The sequence below is a fragment of the Molossus molossus genome, unplaced genomic scaffold (assembly GCF_014108415.1).
Source record: "Molossus molossus isolate mMolMol1 unplaced genomic scaffold, mMolMol1.p scaffold_m16_p_9, whole genome shotgun sequence".
NCBI lineage: Eukaryota > Metazoa > Chordata > Mammalia > Chiroptera > Molossidae > Molossus > Molossus molossus.
This window is the reverse complement of record NW_023425403.1, coordinates 88379145-88399486: the sequence shown is the minus strand read 5'-3', so window position 1 is coordinate 88399486 and position 20342 is coordinate 88379145. Positions and strand designations below refer to the sequence as shown.

General features: G+C 37.5%; 1 protein-coding gene across 1 annotated transcript in view; it reads right to left on the bottom strand.

Annotated features, from left to right (window-relative positions):
* DNAJC15 (DnaJ heat shock protein family (Hsp40) member C15) overlaps nt 1-20342 on the bottom strand; it is an 86011-nt gene that overhangs the window by 44828 nt on the left and 20841 nt on the right. The window contains exons 2-3 of the mRNA XM_036249982.1: nt 3242-3293; nt 1099-1172 (exon numbers count right to left, since the gene is read on the bottom strand). Coding sequence (XP_036105875.1) covers nt 1099-1172; nt 3242-3293 — 126 coding nt within the window. The remainder of the gene's footprint in view (nt 1-1098; nt 1173-3241; nt 3294-20342) is intronic.

Genomic DNA, 20342 nt, shown 5'->3' with positions numbered 1-20342 from the left:
GTATTATATAATGTATTCATTTGTTAATTATCTCTACTAAAAATGTAAGCTCCTAGGTGGCAGTGTCTTTGTCTGGTTCATTACTATATCTTACTCCACACAATAATGCCTAGTTTATAGTAGGTGCTTAATGAATATTTATTGAATAAACACTAAATACCTATTAATAGTTTAGTCAAGTAAAATATAAACAGGAAAACAGAAAATGAATACATGCTTCCTCTAATCAGAGATATGCATTTGTAGATCTGCAAAATCTCTTGCAGTTCTTTTGAACCTGAGTTTAATTATTTGTCAGTATGCTATCCTTTGAAGGTTGTGGTTTATGACTAAGTCGTACAAACTTGTAATGCTTTTGCTATAACAAGACATTTTTTTCTCAAATTGCTGCAAACCAAGCTGATCTATCCCAGATCTGCTTCTGTTTCCCAGAAGTCAATGGTTACATGGCAGTGCTTCAGTGAATTCTCTTTGCATTGTCTCCACTGATCGCAAATCATAGTTTACCACACTATAGCCTTTAGATACCTATTACCATTTATTCTTCACTTATCTTCAGCTCAGCAGAGCAGCTATAATGCTGATAGATAGATGTAAAAACCCCACAGGATTTCAAGGGTGGAATCTTATAATTTTATGTGTGAGATGGCCTGCTGTGGTGGTACAAGGGAACTAGTTTCAGCTCCAGGATGAATAAACACTTGGGTAAGCATCGCCAGAGCAGAGGCCATGTATGTTTTGTTCACCAGCCATACCCAGCTCCTGACACAGGGACTAGTTTATGGTAAACAATCACTAAGTGAATAAATGAATATTAATTAAACAAGAAAAATAAATTACCTGAAAGTTGACATAATAATACTAAAGGAGTAAGTAATAGTAAGAAATAATTAGATGTCAAAACCAGAAAAAAAGTTTAGATATAAAAATAACGTGACCAAGAAGCTTAAAAGAATCTAAATCAATAAATGATACAAACTCACTGATGATACAACAAAAGAAGTTAGACAATTCAAGACATTTTCTGAATTACGATCAAATACAATACTTAAACAAAAGTCAAAATGAGCTTCCTAATGAAAGCCATCGTCAACTTACAGGAGTAGAAATCTTCTTTGCAGTTTCTGTGATTACTTGTTCTAGAGGTTTCCAGATTTGAAATATATAGCGACCTAATAGTAATAAGAATAGAAGCAAATATATTTTCTATAATCAAAGTCAATACTCACAAAGTGCTTACCACAGTATTTATTGATAATTTATTTTATATATGTCATTTCGATAACGATTTTAAAATTTACCAGAAAGTCCAATTTTTTCAAATTCCTAATTTACTGACTATCATTATCATGACTATTAGATTGTTTTGAGGGCATAGAAACAAGAATAAAATATTATCTGACTAGTTTACCTTTTGTACCCAAATCAGAATGTGCGACTACTGATACTAGTGTCTCTTTTCCCAAAAGTCTTGGTAGATAGCCAGTTCTGACACCATGGACTTCAATTTCTAACCATAACCTTACTTGCAAATCAAGATTTCCACTGGAAAAGATCAACTACATAGATCTTTTAGAAGGAGTCACCTGTCTACATATACTTTTATTCCTGTGCAAACATGTTATAGTGAAAAACAGGCTGCTAGACATGACATGGGAAGATGTGAAGTATCTAATACAATTAGGACATAAAAAGTCTTGAAATCAAGAAGGACAAAGTAATATTAAATGAGGCTGAAACCCTAACTCATCCAAATCTCTTATATAGATGTCAACTTCTATTTGATTCTATAATAATATAAAATATAGCTTTAAATTGCCTCAAAATTCCTTCAAACCCACACACAATCAAGCAGACTCGATGAAAAAAATCCGTTAAAGGCATCAGGAAGTGACGCCTGGGTTTACTTGAACCATATGCCAGAACACCTAGTTCCAAAGTCTAAATGCACTTTCTCCTAAATTCCATTAGTCAGTTGTTTTTGGCTCTGGGATAAATCTGACTGTTATTTAATATTCTAGTTAGTAATATGAATTTGGCAACAGTGTGGTATATACAGAATGCAAACACCAATTCTTCTCATTTTAGAAAGGCCCTGGCAACAGTACACCTTTCTCTCATTTCAAATAAAAATCTTATTTTGAATTTGAAATAACTATGCCTATTTTCCTATAAAAATTAATACTAAAATGGTTTTATGGTTATGGGGCAAGTTCATTTTTTATTGGATCTTACTAAACTCCATATAACCACAATGAAAAGTAGCTTCACCTAAACAGAAGAACCATTTAACAAGATCAAATCCATGGAAACTAGAGATATAAATGCTAAAACAAAAATGTATAAATCTTTATCAAGAAGGAAATGCTCTCGGATTAACATTAATTAGGGAATAGCTATGCAACTTAAAACTATAAATTGATGACTCTAAACTACAAGTGAACAGATAGCAATTTCCTTTAAATCTTTATAACTCTTCTTTAAAAAAAACACGTGATTTTGGCAGTTATCAAAGACATTATGCATATATGTTAAAAATGAAGTTATGTGCCCTGGCCAGTTTAGCTCAGCGGTTAGAGCGTCAACCCACAGACCAAAGAGTCACCGGTTCCATTCCAGTCAAGGGCACGGACCTCAGTTGTGGTTCGGTCCCTGGCCCTGGTCAGGGTCATATGGGAGGCAGCCAATTGATGTGTCTCTCTCATGTCAATGTTTCTCTCTCTCTCTCTTTCTCCCTCCCTCCCTCCCACTCTGTATGAAGATAAGTGAAATATCCTTGGGTGAGGATTAAAAAACAAAAAATGAAGTAATAAGTACACTACGGGGAACAACTAGCTCACCAGAAAGAATGACAGCTCAGGAAAGGTGTCATCCTCACTGCAAGAAGAAATAAATATGGGAGAATAAAGAAACCCCTTATCAATTATACTGCTCCATATTAAAGATGTTTTATTATGGTACTCTACAGCTCATAATAAAAAATTGCCAGGAAAATCCATTATTATTGGGGCTAGTTTTCCTAGCTTTTGTATTGTTACTTTTCTGCACCGCAAAGTTTATCCAGATTTTGCTACACTGACAAATATTCAGTGACTGCAAATGGTGGAGAGAATGGGAATATATAATGTCTTAAAACCAAAAATCTCAGAATACTAAGAGCCTGCTCATGAATCACTATAGGAGCGATTTGGAAAGATTTCTTTTATAACATTTATTGACATGTATTCTTTGTTTGTCTTACCCGCAAATGCAAAAGCTGCAACACCCAGTCCCACAGCTATCAAGCTTCTTGCCTATGGAGGGAAAAATGATAATCACTCATAGTGTTACACACTGGGTATTAAAAGTAAATCATTTTTAATAATGTGAATAATTATGTTAAATACTACATTTTCTTCAAGCTCTGCTGTAAATAGAACTTTTAAAAATCTGCAATGTCTATGGGATTATATCTGCTGTGCACTATATCAGTTAATTTTCAGTGAACTAAAATAATTCTAGATTTTCATTTAATTTCCATATATTTGATTCATTCTAACCTACAACTTTTATATTACCTATTGCTAAATGTTTTCTATAGACAATTCTTAACAGTGGGTTTAATATATTTATTTCCTATAAAGATAAAAGACACATTTTTCTTCCTCCATTGCACTTTCGATATTCAACAGCATTTGCTATATGTAGAAATTTAGTCAAACATTGCATACATGTTTAGTAAATACGTCAAACTTCCAAAAACCATTAAAAATTATAAATAACTTAAAAGTTGTCTATTTCCACCTTTCTAGAATAATATAAAAATTTTAAAACAAGAGCCAAGAATTCAGAATCTATAGTTATGAGCCCATTCTGATAAAACTCTATTTTAAATTGGTATATACTCCATATTATTATATGCTCTTCAGTCTCTGCCCTCCATCTTACAACTTCTGCAGCAATGTGTAATGAATCCATTCTGTTCCCTAGAGAGATTATTCTAGCTTAAAAAAAAAAATTCTGCCCTGGCCAGGTAGCTCAGTTGGTTAGAGAGTCGTCCAGATATGCCAAGGTTGTGGGTCCAATCTGTAGTCAGGGCACATACAAAGAGCAACCAATGAATTCATAAGTAAGTGGAACAACAAATCTATGTTTCTCTCTCTTTCTCACACCACATGAATCACTTTAGGAAAATATGTATGTCACAACAGAAAAAGGTTTACGTGCCCTGGCCGGTTTGGCTCAGCGGTTAGAGCATCGTCCTGCGGTCCTGAGAGACCCGGGTTCGGTTCCCGCTAAGGGCGCGTACCTCGGTTGCAGTTTGTCCCCGGCCCTGGTCGGTCGTGCGGGTGGCAGCCACTCGATGTGTCCCTTTCACATCGATGTTTCTCTCTCTCTCTCTGTTCCTCTCTCTTCCTTCCACTCTACCTAAAAAAAAAAAAAGAAAAAGAAAAAGGTTTACGTAGCAGGGATCAATGGTTACCCACCCCCAATATCAATTCTCCCCTTCTTCTATGGGATCAAGAATTCAATTTTTTGCTTGGCCAGTGGGACTCAGTGGACTGAGTGTCGTCCATGGACTGAGAAGTCCCAGTTTGATTCCTGGTCAGGCCACATGCCTGGGTTGTGGGCTCGATCCTTAGTAGGGGACATGCAGGAGGCAACCGATCGATGTTTCTCTCTCACATCGATGTTTCTCTCTCTCTCTTAAAAAAAAAAAAAAAAACACAATAAAAAAGATATTAACAAAAAAAAAGAAATTCCATTTTTAGCCAGACATATATTTCCAAGTCTCCTTTAGTATGGATACACAATTAAGGAAAATTAAGGAGAGACATCATAGAAATGTTTTTGTCTGATTAGTGGTGTGAAAGGTAAATCCACAAAAGTCAGCAAAAAGTTTTTTTAAAGTCTAGAATCATCTCATTAAGGAACAGAATGGATTCTTTTCACACTGCTGTATTAGTTCTAAAATGAAGGGCTGAGACTGAATGAATTGCTAAAACCAAAAAATCCCTTCAGCCATCAGTGTTCAAATTCCGCAAAGGAATGAATACAAGTCTAAGCCCCGAAGATTCTGTAATGAAAAACACCAGGTCACAAAGGACATGTAAGACGGTGCTCTAACTTAATATCTAGTAAGGAGGTGAGTATTGATATAAAGAAGATGTTCTTTTGAGGTATATTTTTGCCATTTTCTAGAGCTTCGCTGGTGCTATATATTTTGAGTTCTCCAGTCTTATCTTCCATTGGTTCATGTTAAGGACTCTCAGTCTAACCAAACAACTCAACTGTTTCATGTGTGAATTTACTTTCCTTTCTTACAAACTTATTTTTTTTATCTGACTAGAAATATTTATCTTTGCCTCCCAGATATAACCTATTTTTAATATTTCAGCTTGAATCTGCCACAGAAGAGGAGAAGTCATTGCAATACATAACAATGAGTATATATCAAAAAATATATATAGAATTCCTCAACATTAATAATAAGAGGACAGACAACACAATTTTTTTTAAAAAGGGCAAAGACTACGTCATGGACTTCATAGAAAAAATCTAAATGGTTAATAAACATATGAAAAGGTACTCAACTTCAAAAGTAACTAAGGACTACTAACAACAACAACAACAAAATGGTGTAGAAACATTCATATTAGATCATAAAGATCTCTGGCCTTCATGGAACTTGTTCTGTACACAGATGAATCTCAAGTACCCAGCAGCGCTATCTACACTTCCTAGGATTATTGTGAGGATAAAATGTAATAATGTGTGTAAAGGACTTAGCATAGTGACTTAGCATATGGTGAAAATAACTAGCTATTATTGAATATAAGTGATGTAACAAAAGTATGAATAATGTTTTATAACATTTAAATTTGTCTAAGAAATTCATAGAAGTGGATTTTGAGATAGGCACTCGAAAATGAATTGGTCTTTTCTAGATTAAATAATCCAAATTTCCACATTATGAAAAATGTATATTTCAAAAACATAGTCTTAAAAAGTTGAGTTATCCTAATTTCACATTTTATAGTTTAATAATTGTATCATTTTTACTATTTCAACTATTCAAAATATATGAGACAAATAGTTGCCTCTACAATTCCAAAGGGATTTTTATTTTAAGGTATTGCTATAAGAAACTAACTATGAGGCATTTGCTCATTTTTCATTTTAATCTAACAATATACAATGCTAAATTGTGTTTAACAATAAAAATTCAATTTAAATCAACAAATAAGTATTGAATACTCTGCTGATTATTCTCCATTTGTCCCTACAAATACATTCTCTACCCTTCTTTGCCTTGTTCTGCATCTCTGCTTCCCCTTATCTCTAAGAATTTCAGTATCCAGTCCTTGCTTGTCCTCTAGTTTCTGGTTGGGTTTTGCCAGTCAGAGGAAATGTGTAACAGAATACCATACTCAGGTTACAATCCCACTGAACTCCAGACACTTCTGCCCATTACATCTTTGTGTCAAAGTTACCAAGGAAAACACAACACAACAGAACAATGCTCTACTTACATGGAGAAGAAACAGAGCAAGATCCCTTATAGCTAGTCATTGTCATGTCCAGCCCCACGTCCCCATCAAAAAGGAAACAGGCCCAGGAGCATGCTCCAGAAAGACCCCCATCCCCACCCCCATTCTGAAATAATAAAAGCTGGGGGCATGCCTGAGGGCACTGACTATGCCTTAAGCAGAACACAGACAGCTCAGAGAGCCTGAAACAGGGAATGACAGTCCCACAAAGGTGATGAGCTCAGCACAGCTGGTGTGGCTCCTCATCTTTTAGTAAGGAAGTGCTGGAAGCCTCAGTGGGCAGAGCAGGGTCAAAAGCCGTGACACTGCCTTTCCCAACAGGAAGCATCAGCAGAAAAGCAAAGAGTGGAAGGAGATAGAAATAATTGTACAATTTATTCCCAGCTATGTTTCCTCTTTGGCCACAGATCCTGTTTAGTGGCTCTTCTTCCATGCCTACAACTCTTGAGATCTGGAATATAATTAACCATCCCTTTCCTTGCCCCTTTGCCTGCGTGAATAACAGTTTCCAACTACAAATCCCTGACAGATTCATCATCCCTTTTTCATTACCTACCATGCCCACACCTCTGCAAATAGTCCCTTCATTCAATTATCTTCAAAAAAAGCCATCCATCTATTACTACCAGGACCCTCACTGACACAAACATCACACTATATACTAGTCACTATACCATGTACAAGAGATGTAGTGGCATGGAACAAGGCAAAGGCTTACATCAAATGAGTCCTGTTGTAGATCACAGTGGGCCTCCAATGTTTATGCTAATCTCCCAAAGACCTTTACTTTTACCCTTATTATAGTATTTATTGCACTAAATTATAATTTAGTGCTCTTTCTCCTTTACCTTTTCCAGCTATCAAGAGCCTATTAAAAATAAGATGAGCCCGGGCCAGTTCGCTCAGTGGTTAGAGTGTTGCCCTGCAGACCAAAGAGTCATGAGTTTGAGTCCTATCAAGGGCACATACCTTGGCTGTGGTTGGGCCTCTGGCACAGATCAGAGTTGTGCAGGAGGCAACCAATTGATGTGTCTCTCTCACACTGATGTTTCTCTCTCTCCCCCTTCCCCCTCTGTCTGAATATAAATGAAAAAATATTCTTGGGTGAGGATTATAAAAAGAAAAAATGATGAAATCTACAGACCACCACAGAAAACCACAAATATATATACACTCTGAAGCCCTTCAGGCCACAAGCCCCAACATAAAAACCCCTGAAATAGATAAGCAAATAAATAAATAAGCAAGCAAGCTTACTGAAGTCTAGGAGGGTATCTCATTCACCTTTGAGATCCTAGAGCAAGACCTGTCATATATATTAATTTTCACTCATTCGACAATACAACAAGAAAAATAATGTTGATTCCAGAACAAATCTCTATTTCTAAAGACCAACTTTATAGAAAGAGAAATACAGTAAGCCTTGCCACCTTTAAAAACAACAAAAAGAAACTCAAATAAGATAGATCACTGGAGCAAAAAAAGATGTTCAATAAATGACTAAAAACTATGCAGTCAAAATCTTACCCACATTGAGAAGACAAAGCATGGCACAGCTAATGAAACACTCATACCTCATCTACCTCTTTAATTGTATTTTTAATTAATGATATTAAGACAGTTTATTTTTTAGCATAAACAACTGATAACAAACAAACATATTATTTGGAAGCTTAACCCAACTTAAAATAAAAAATAATATATATCATGTGTTCAATATAACCAGATTTTGTACTTTGAAATAAGAATAAAGGCCCTCAGAAAGTTTTCTATAAAAATACTAAGGCTATTAGATATAAGCAATTAAGTTAAAAGTTTAACCATAAGTGGTCCAGAACAGAAATACCCAGAAAGAGAAAAATATGTATCTACTACCTCACATTTTTCACTCATTAAAAAGTCACTGGTTTGTGTTTTTATTTTTTTAGACACAAATTTGAGGGAGTTCTAACACAAGTTCCTCCAACCTTCCACATATGTGAATGAACGACCCAATGCAAATGTAGAAAATAGGCAGTGCAATACAGTCAATCTGGAACCTGAGCAAGTGCTTCACACAGAACTCTTGACCTAACCTTTATTTGAATTTTTAATTTTTTAAAAGTAAAATAACATTTAAAACACGGGGGGGGGGGGGGGGGGCTTTAAAATAGCCGATGGTTCATTTGGCATAGTTGTGTTAACAAAGAATTTCATCAACATTTCTATTTTACTTCTGTTGAAAAAAATACCACATATGCTTTATCACTCTGCCATTTCACATTACTTAAACTTCAGTATTGTATCCTCAGGCTAACAGGATCTATTTTGTTTCTTTTATATATGCAACATAGTATTTGATTCAGTGGCAAGCACAAAGATGCACTTCAATTTTTATTTGGAGTGTTTTTTAAACAATGAGGCTTTAAATCTAAATTGCCAGTAACAGAATGACAAAAATGACATTGGGAAGGTAATTTAAAAGCAAAATGGTGAATCAGGCATAGTGTTAGTACCACAAGTACAGTAATTTTCCACCAACTAGGCAATAACCAGGTTAAATGTCTAAAATTGCTCAAGCGACTAGACTGACATCATGGTACATCTGTGAATTACAGAAAGTAGAGAAATGCTGTGATTTCTTTGACATAGAAAAATTAGAATGTGTGTGGAAAATCAAATCAGACAGTGTGATTTAGAGAAGACAGGTATGTCTATACCCATACACTGGCCTAAACTAGAACTGCCATAGGTGTCACAGATATGTAGGAGATAGTGAATGGTAAATGCGGATGCCATACAAGATGTTTTTCTTTGCTTTGCTTTTTTTAAAAATATTTACAAAAATGCTTTGGGCAAGTTTTAGTTTTGAAACATCTTTGAATTCAGATGTATATGGGTTAGGAAAAATAGCTAACGTGTGTGTGTGCGTGTGCGCTGTGCAAAACTGGACTAGCATATACTTAGAACAAGCAGATCTTTCTAGAAATATGTGCACATATATACCTAAAAAATAAATCAGCTACAAACCAGTTAAAAATCCACCAATAAATTATTTTACAATTGGTCCAGACTGGGGTTTGGGAACAGGGGTCTAATATAAGGAAAACAGAAAAAAATGCATTTTTACCAAATTTGTAAGTTCAGCTTTGAACAATCTCATCATGGTCACCATGGAAAACAAAAATGATACATATGTGCACAACAAATTTATATGATATTGATCAATACCATTTAAGTTTTTTAAAATTCATGACTTTATATTTGTCAAAATGGCCAAAAAACATAGCTTTCCCTGCATTCCCTCTGACCGTAAACGATGCATGAGTAATTTAGATTTAAATACTTCCAGGCATATGCATAATACACTACAACAATCAGCTAGGAGTAAATTTTCAATCAAATCATTGGTTGGTTTCAAAATGGCCAAAGTTACCGTAGAGAATCATTTTCCAAGACCATTAGTGTGGCTGAAGAAAAGTCTTATGTCCACACCAAATAGCATTACTACAAAATTATAGTTCCTGGTGTCTACTGGGCATTCAACTCTGCTCCATATCATCTTCCTCATCCTTAACTGGTATCCTTCCCTTTTTTGCCCTTAGTATCTTGACCTTCACTTATTTTTAATAAGCCTTCAAGTTTTCCATCCATTCAGCAAGCATGAACTCTTTCAACTTTCCACTCCTTCACCCTTGCATGTACATAGAGGGGTGCTATAGACAGGCCATGGGCTTCAAAGGTAATCAGACTAGGGTTCCAATACCAACTTACCAGCTGTGACCCTAAGCTGATCTCTCCGGGCCCATTTTTCCATCTATAAATTGGCAATAGTGAATGTTGCTATGTTGTAGGATGTCCATAATGATTTATGAGATAAGATTATAAAATAACCAGCAGATTGTCTAAACATGGCAGATATTTTATGTTAGTCCTTTCTTCAGTCACACATCTTCATACTCTTACTTCTTTCTGTTCCCTCTGCTAGGTCCTCCTGGAAAATTCCTATTTACTCATCAAGAAACAGCTTCAAGGTCATCTCTCAGCAAGCTTTCCCTGCCTGCTTCCACACCTAGGTAAAACTCTTCAGTGCCTCTTTGTACGTAGGGACCTCTCTATGATAATACGTAGCATATTATTTAATAAAGGTTTACCTATTTCCAATCCCTACTAAATATGTTTATTTCTTTGGATTTCCAAAATCTAGCAAAGTACCTGACACATACTGTGTTTTCAAAGAGTCTGTGTAATGGAATAAAAATGGTCTTTAAAAGCTTCCCTACCACCTAGATGCCTCTGTGTATTCTATTGGTGTCTGCTGGTGACTGGGATTATGTTCTGAAATGAGAAAATACAATGGATAATGATAGTCAAACTTAATTAAGAGACTAACATGTAATTATGCCACAAAATATCCTGGACCATGGTAAGTATAGCCAAAAGTCTCATGAAAGACAAAGAAAATGAACTTAAGGGCCTTGCGTCAGGTAAATTTTATTATAAAAAATGAAAATAATCCACAGTATGAAAGCATAAAGGAATAACTGATTTGCTAAACAAATATAAACAAAAAATAAAGAAATTCCCAATAAAAGACTTAGGTAATTTATCAATTAGCCCTTTAGAGGCTATCTCCTATCTCTGATTAGTGACTGATTTCAATAAACACTCAGAGAGCCCTGGCCGGTTTGGCTCAGCGGTTGGAGCGTTGGCCTGTGGTCCAGAGAGAGCGGGGTTCGGTTCCCGCTAAGGGCATGTACCTTGGTTGCAGTTAGTCCCCGGCCCTGCTTGGTCATGAGGGTGGCAGCCACTCGATGTATCCCTTTCACATCAATGTTTTTCTCTCTCTCTCTCTCTCCTTCTTTCTCCCTCCCACACTATCTGAACAAAAAATAGAAAAATGTCCTCGGGTGAGGATTAAAAAAATAATAATAATAAAAAAATAAAACACTCAGAGAGCATCTATATGCCAATCACAATTCTAAGTCCTGGGGATATATCAAACAAAATTCATATCCTTGTGAAGTTACATTTTAACATGAGATGAAACACAAACAATCTAAGTAAGGAAAATATAGAACAGAGAGTGGGCTACATTGAAAAATTAAGCAAGTAAAGGAAATATGGTGAGAGTGGCAAATTCACAGAGTGAGCAGGGAAAGCTTCACTGAAAAGGTGATTTTGAAAAAAAAACAAGCAAGCAAACAAGAAAATGAAGACACCATACCAATATCTAAAGAAAAATCACTGCGGGCAGAGGGAGCAAGTTTGAAGGCCCTAAGGCAGGGTATGCCTGGTGTACTTGGGCATGGCCAGGAGGCTAGTGTGCACAGAGCAGAATATGAGAGAGGTAAATAAATAATAGGAAATGAGGTCAGAAAGGTAAATGAGGAGCAGATTATCTTAGGCCTTAAGGGTCAATATAAAGACTTTAGCTTTTTTTCTGAGTGAAATGAGCAGAGGCTTAAGATGATCTTATTTAGAATTCTAAAATGATCCCTAGTTGTCATGTTGAGAATAGACATGTCAAAGGCAGAGGCATAGAGGGGAGTTAGGAATCTAATAAAATAATGCAAGGAAAAGATAATGGTAGTCTAGACCAAAGTGATGAGTGATGGAGCTGGGAAAAAGTGATCAGATTCTGGATGTATTCTGAAGATAAAGCCAACAAGATTTGCTGAGAGATCAGATAGGAGGTATGAAAGAAAAAAAAAATGGTGTTCCTTAACAGATGAACAGATACAGAAAATGTAAAATACAGTGAAATTCATAGGAGCAGAGAATAAAATGGTGGTTGCCAGGGGCTGGAGGTAGGGGAAACAGGACGATGCTAGTCAAACTTTATTAAGTTTTATACTTAAAATTTGCTCAGAGAGTGATCTCACCATATGCAAACAAACACACACGCACACACAAGGTAACTGTGAAGTGATGAATGTATTAATCAGCTTGACTATGGTAATCATTTCACAATGTGTATGTATGTTAAATCACGCTGTACACCTTAAATATAATATACAATGTTTATTTGTCAATTATACCTCAATAAAGCTGTAGGGAGAAAAATGATGTTAAGGTTACTGCTTTAATGGAATTGTCTTTTACTGAAAGGAAAGACTATGAGAGAACTGAGGGGCAGAAGGAATGTCATAAGCTCTCTTGGACTTTTTAAAAAAAAAAAAAAAAAAAAAAGGTATTATGACATGATAAATAAAAACCCAAGCACAAAATTATTTTTATTTATTTAATTTATTGTTGAATGTATTAACAGATGTTCCTCATTTTTCCCCTATTGACCCATTCATCCCCACTCCTGTCCCCCCACCCCCTCCTTTTCCCACACTATTGTCTGTGTCCATTGGTTATGCATGTAAGTTCTTTGATTTATTTTTTCCCAACCCCCAACCCCCTTCCCTTTGAGGTTTGTCAGTCTAGCAATGAATTTGTACTTCTTAATCCCTTCACCTTTTTCACCCATTCCCCCAACCCTTCTCCCATCTGGCAACCAACAAAATGTCCTCCGTATCTATGAGAATGTTTCTATTCTGCCTGTTCATTTTGTTTGTAGATTTGATTGTCGATAGATATGTATTCACTGCCATTTTGTTTGTTCATATATTTTATCTTTTTCTTCAAAAAGACCCTTCAGCATTTCATATAATAATGGTTTGGTGATGATGAACTCCTTTTACTTCTTCTTGTCTGGGAAACTCTTTATATGGCCATCGATTCTAAATGACATCTTTGCAGGATAGAGTAATCTTGGTTGTAGGTTCTTGCTTTTCATCACTCTGAATATTTCTTGCCACTCCCTTCTGGCCTGCAAAGTTTCTTTTGAGAAATCAGCTGACAGTCTTATGGGAACTCCCTTGTAGGTAAACAACTGCTTTTCTCTTGCTGCTCTTAAGATTCTCTCTTTGACTTGAACCTTTGGCATTTTGATGATGATGTGTCTTCATGTGGAACTCTTGGGGTTCATGTTGTTTGGGACTCTCTGTGCTTCCTGGACTTGTATGTCTGTTTCCGTCACCAAGTTAGGGAAGTTTTCTGTCATTATTGTTTCAGATAGGTTTTTAATATCTAGTTCTTTCTCTTCTCCTTCTGGCACCCCCGAGATGCAAATGTTGGCACGCTTGGAGTTGTCCTTACACTATCCTCATTTTTTTTGGATTCTGTTTTCTTTTTGCTTTTCTGATTGGGTGTTTTATGCTTCCTTATATTCCAAGTTGATGGTTTGCTTCTTGGCTTTACCTACTCTACTATTGCATCTGTATAAATTATTCTTTTGATTTCAGTTAGTACCGCCTTCATTTCTGATTGTGCATCCTTCATATATGACTGGTCCTTTTTTATGTTCTTGAGGCCCTCACTGTAAGAATGAGGCAGAATGAGGCAGAACGAGGCGGTGCAGGGTCTCCAGAAGTGCAGGTTTATTGGGATTAGCCTGCCCGACTACCTCTAAGGAGAGAGTAGCAACCGGCTTGTCCAGACTAAGGGTTTTTAAACTTAGGGCTGGCGTGGGTGGTCTTTCAGCCGAGGAGTTGTGGTTGTCCTTCATTGGTCGGGGCTGGAGTCACCTGAAACTTGTTTTTCTTGTTGAGTGACTGTTTGCAGTTTTGGGTGGATTAGGGAAGTTCGGTCATTTCCATTCCGCCTGACTGGAATGATGGGTCTTGGTTTCTTGAAATGAGAGGCTTAGGGCAAGGTTAAACGATAAGAGCTTTGGGGCATCAATATGAAAGTAAAAGATTTAAGAGGCTTGGGGCAGTAATATGGAAATTAGAGCTAACACTGAGTTTGCTGAGGTTCTCACTAAGTTCACTGAGCATCCTTATAAGCAGTATTTTGAACTTAGCATCTGTTAGGTTGCTTATCTTCATTTCGCTTAGTTCTTTTCCTGGGGTTTTGTTATGTTCTTTCATTTGGGACCTGTTTCTTTGTCTCCTCATTTTGCCTGCTTCCCTGTGTTTGTTTCTATGTATTACTTAACAAGAGGTATGGGGCTAGCTGAGACCAGATGTTGCTTGTTTGAAAGAATTTAGGAAAACCTGAAGCAGGATCCAAGACAGGCCAATCCTATGGTTAAGCAACTGGCAACAGCTTGGGTGGGCCTGAAAGTTGGATGGGGCTGGGCTCAGGGAATCACCAGGGCGGGGCAAACAGTGTGAGCCAAGTTGCTGGAGTCCCAGATATGGGGGCTGTCTGCCGCCCCAAGGAAGGGCTCACCAAAGGAACAAAGGCCTCTGCCAGCACGTCTGTCCTGGAGAAAGCCCCCTTTCCAGTCCTCACTCCAATGCCAAACAGTTCAGTTCTTCCCTGTATGTCTCTGGTGCCCCTCGAGCTGCCTCCCCTCCAAGCTTAGAGGGAGTGAGTCTGATAAGTCCGTGTGCGAGCCCTTTAAGAGGAGTTGACTGGGGCTCCAGCAGCCTCAGCCTCCGCGAGCCTCAGTTCCCGCTGGTTTTTCCAGCCATAAGTTATGGGGACTTCTCTTCCTGGCACTGGAACCCTGAGCAGGGCACCTGGTGTGGGACGGGGACCCCTCAGTCTTCAGGGAGGACCTTCCCAGCCAAGGTATCCTTCTAAATTTTTATCTGCCACACGTGGGTGTGGGACCAACATGTCCGACTCCACCCCTTCTACCACTCTCGATGTGGCTGCTTCTTTAATTTCATAGTTGTAGGACTTCCATTCAGCTTGATTTCAGGTGGTTTTGAATGATGGTTGTTCTATAAATTTACTTGTAACTCTGATGTGGTTGTGGGAGGACGCGATAGTGCGTTTACCTACGCCACCATCTTTACTGGAAGCTCTAAAAGATTATTCTTAAGAAATCACTGTGAATAGCAAGGATTTAAATTTGGAGAATTTAAAAATTATATTAGAGAGTGGAGAATTCTCATTTTAATAAGCCTAAAGTTTTTTTCTTATGTTTGGCTTTTGGTTTTGTTTTGCTTTGTTTTTGTTTTGCTCTCCTATTTGGTCCCTAGTCTTGCTGCAAAAATGAATGCTTGCCTGCGGTTTAAAATAAATTAAGTGACTTTGAAGTGTAGCAAATACAAATTAGGTAGCTTTGCCTTTCCTTTTTACTTAATTTAAGGTCTTCATGGGAATTGGTGTTTTGAAAGAATTTCAAATGTTTTTGTTTTGGGCGATGTTATAGTAATGGTAAGGGCCAGATAGATTAATGTGGATTGGTTCAGTTTAGATAGGAAAGTCTGTGAAAGTCATGTCAATTTGTCTTGAAAATTTTAGAGAAGTTTAATTGTAAAATTTCTCTTTCTAAAGTCATTTGATCATTTCTGACACTTTTTCTTGAGTATAAATTCCCCTCCTTTTGTCCTGCATGTGTGATACCTCTCCCACGTTCTGATTTGCAGGCAGTCTTTCTTGTTTCCTCTCTTTTCTCTCCTCTACTTGCTGTTGTTTAAACTCAAAGAGCTTTTGTAGAAATTGAACCAAATAAGACAACATAAAACACTGAGTTCACCAGAAAATGATTTGCTTCTTAATTCTTAAGAATTGAGTCACTGCACGATAAATAATGTTTTTTGAGACAACCTGCTCATTCTTTTCCACTAGTAGACGAGACCTTTTTTAAAAATAATATTGTTGACTTCCAGTCAAGATGGCAGTGTAGGTAAATGCGGTATCGCGTCTTCCCATAACCACATCAAAGTTACAACTAAACTATAGAACAACCATCATTCAAAATCACCTGAAATCAAACTGAATGAAAGTCCTACAACTATGAAATTAAAGAAGCAGCCACATCGAGACTGGTAGGAGGGCAGAGGCGCGACGGTCTTGTCCTACACCCATGTGTGGGGGAAAAATTTAGAAGGATACCTTGGCTGGGAAGGTCCTCCCTGAGGACTGAGGGGTCCCCATCCCATACCAGGAGCCCCACTCAGGGTTCCAGTGCTAGGAAGAGAAGTCCCCATAACTTCTGGCTGTAAAACCAGCTGGAATTGAGGCTGAGGAAAGCTGAAGGGGTTAGAGCCCCTGTCTGCTCCCCTTAAAGGGCCTGCACACAGACTTACTTGGACTCTTACCCTCCAGACTCCAGCATGGGGGAGGCAGCTTGAAAGGCAACAGGGACATATGGGGAAGAACTGAGCTCGTTGGCATTGGAGCAAAGGCTGTGGAGGAGGCTTTCTCCTGGACAGATGCTATCAGAGGCCTTTGTTCCCTTGGTGAGCCCTTCCCTGGGGCGGCAGACAGTCACGATATCTGGGACTCCAGCCACATGGCTCACACTGTTTGCCCGGCCCTGGTGATTCCCTGAGGCCCTGCCCCACCCAACTTTCAGGCCCACCCAAGCTGTTGCCAGTCCTTTACCACAGAATTGGCCTGTCTTGGATCCTGCTTTAGGTTTTCCTAAATTTTTTCAAATAAGCAGCTCCTGATCTCAGCTAGCCACATACCTCTCGTTAAGTAATACATAGAAACAAACACAGGGAGTCAGCCAAAATGAGGAGACAAAGAAACAGGATCCAAATGAAAGAACAGAACAAAACGCCAGGAAAAGAACTAAGTGAAATGGAGTTACATAACCTAACAGATGCTGAGTTCTAAACACTGCTTATAAGGATGCTCAGTGAGCTTAGTGAGGGCCTCAAGAGCATAAAAAAGGAGCAGTCACAAATGAAGAATGCACAGTCAGAAATGAAGGAGGCACTAACTGAAATCAAAAGAATAATTTATACAGATGCAATAGCAGAGTAGATAAAGCCAAGAAGCAAACCATTGATTTGGAATATAAGGAAGCGAAAAACACCCAATCAGAAAAGCAAAAAGAAAACAGAATCCAAAAAAAATGAGGATAGTGAGCCTCTGGGACAACTTCAAGTGTATCAACATTCGCATCGTGGGGGTGCCAGAAGGAGAAGAGAGAGAACAAGAAATCGAAAACCTATTTGAAACAATAATGGCAGGAAACTTTCGTAACTTGGTGACGGAAACAGACATACAAGTCCAGGAAGCACAGAGAGTCCCAGACAAGATGAACCCCAAGAGTTCCACATGAAGACACATCATCATCAAAATGCCAAAGGTTCAAGTCAAAGAGAGAATCTTAAGAGCAGCAAGAGAAAAGCAGTTGGTTACCTACAAGGGAGTTCCCATAAGACTGTCAGCTGATTTCTCAAAAGAAACTTTGCAGGCCAGAAGGGAGTGGCAAGAAATATTCAGAGTGATGAAAAGCAAGAACCTACAACCAAGATTACTCTATCCTGCAAAGATGTCATTTAGAATCGATGGCCATATAAAGAGTTTCCTAGACAAGAAGAAGTAAAAGGAGTTCATCACCACCAAATCATTATATGAAATGCTTAAGGGTCTTTTTGAAGAAAAAGATAAAATATATGAACAAACAAAATGGCAGTGAATACATATCTATTGACAATCAAATCTACAAACAAAATGAACAGGCAGAACAGAAACATTCTCATAGATACGGAGGACATTTTGTTGGTTGCCAGATGGGAGAAGGGTTGGGGGAATGGGTGAAAAAGGTGAAGGGATTAAGAAGTACAAATTCATTGCTAGACTGACAAACCTCAAAGGGAAGGGGGTTGGGGGTTGGGAAAAAATAAATCAAAGAACTTACATGCATAACCAATTGACACAAACAACAGTGTGGGAAAAGGCAGGAGGGCGGTGGGAGTGGAGAGCACGGGGATCAGTGGAGGAAAGATGAACATCTGTTAATACATTCAACAATAAAGAGAAAAAATATTGATGAAAAACACACACATGCACACACACACACACACACAGATAATCTTTTAAGTACTGTTTTGGATTTATTTAGTAACCCACCAATACAACCACAATTTAAAAAAATTATTCTAGGAAAATAATCAGAGAAGTGCATAAACTTATACATGAGAATATCATCACTGCATTATTTATAATATAAAAACTGGAAATAATTTGAATACCCAAAAGAAGGCGAATAAGTAAATAAATTAGAAGATATCTGAAATATGCATCAACAATTAAATAATATAGTAAGGAATGTTTACAGACAATACGTTAAATAGAAAATAAAAGCAAATTATAACAGTATGTACTGCATGTACACACAAAAGAAACAAAATGATATAAAGCAAAATGTAAACAGTAATTACATATTCTTAGTATCTACCTTTTATCATTAAAATATCTTTGGATTACATATCAAAAAACTATGGTTTGAACAATGGCTGCCATCAACAAATCATCAAACAAGTGCTGGCGAGGGTGTTGAGAAAAGGGGACTCTAGTACACTGTTGGTGGGAATGCAGCCTGGTGCAGTCACTGTAGAAAACAATATGGTGTTTCCTCAAAAAATTAAAAATGGAACTGCCACTTGATCCAGTGATCCCACTTCTAGGAATATACCCTACGAAGCCAGAAACACCAATCAGGAAGAATATATACACCCCTATGTTTGTAGCAGCATTATTTATAATAGCTACGATCTGGAAACAGCCCAAGTGTCGATCAAGAGATGAGTGGATAAAAAAGTTGTAGTACACATACACAATGGAATACTATGCAGCTGTAAGAAAGAAAGATCTTTTATCCTTTAAGATGACATGGAGGGACCTGGAGAACATTATGCTAAGGAAAATAGGCCAATCAGAGAAAAACAAATACCAAATGATCTCTTATTTGTGGAATATAATGAACAAAATAAGCTGATGTGTTATAACCCAGTAATTTCCCATCCCCTAGAAGAAGGAACTTCTCCTGGGTTCCATGAACCCGAGTTGTTTTTGCAAAAATTCTTGAAGAAAAAGGTATACATCAGCCATGATCACAAGGGTATATTGACCATGAGCTTAACTAATCAAGAGATGCCAGACGGAGCAATAAGACATTCAAGGCTAGAGTCTAGTAAATGTTAAGAAATATAAAATAAACAACTTGTGCAGCTGCTAACTGCTAATATCCGCTTCCGTACACGTAGCTTGCTTACTCTGCTAAACTCTTGAGTAACCCCTGTCCTATATAAGCAACCCTTCCCCTGCACTCGGGGCTGCAGTTCTCCTCTGTGTAGGTTGGCTGCAGTCCCTGCGCAGGTAATAAAGCTTCTAATATTTAAAATTACTTTGTGTCCGACTGAGGTTGATTCTCCTGGGTTACAACATGATGAACAAAATAGACCCAGAGACATAGAAAGGAGTGTGGTTCAATTGACAAATGTCAGAGGAGGGGGGGAGGGGAGAAAGGAAGACATACACCAAAGAACTTATATGCATGTATGCATAACCAATGGACACAGACAACAATGTGGCTGGGGGGACCGGACTGGGAAGAGGGTGTCTGGGGTGAGGAGAAGGAGAAATATCTATAACAAAAATAAATTATTTAATAATTTAAAAAAACTATGGCTTGAAATTTGATTCTCCAGTTGACAGCTTAATGACCTTGGCCAAGTTGCTTAACCTCTAGTCTACTAATTCCTTATCTGTAAAATAAGGGTAATAATTATGCCTATTTCCTCAAGTTGGTATGTTTTACAAATTACAACATTCATATACATCACCTAGTATTTTACATGTGGTAAACATTTCATAAATTATAACTATTACAATTATCATATATTATTATACAATTGTTTCTTTTAAACTCAGGAGAAAAATAAAGGTTATCAGAAAAATCTTGGGGGGATTCCAAAATGGCAACAGAGTGAATGTAAGCTACACAGACCATCTCCCAAGACCAAACTAAAATTACAAGTAAAATAAAGATAAATCATCAGGAAAAAGCAACAGAAAAGCAGCTTGTGAGGACCATATGACCAGAGACACTAAATCGATCCTGGTAGGATTGTGGAGGCACGA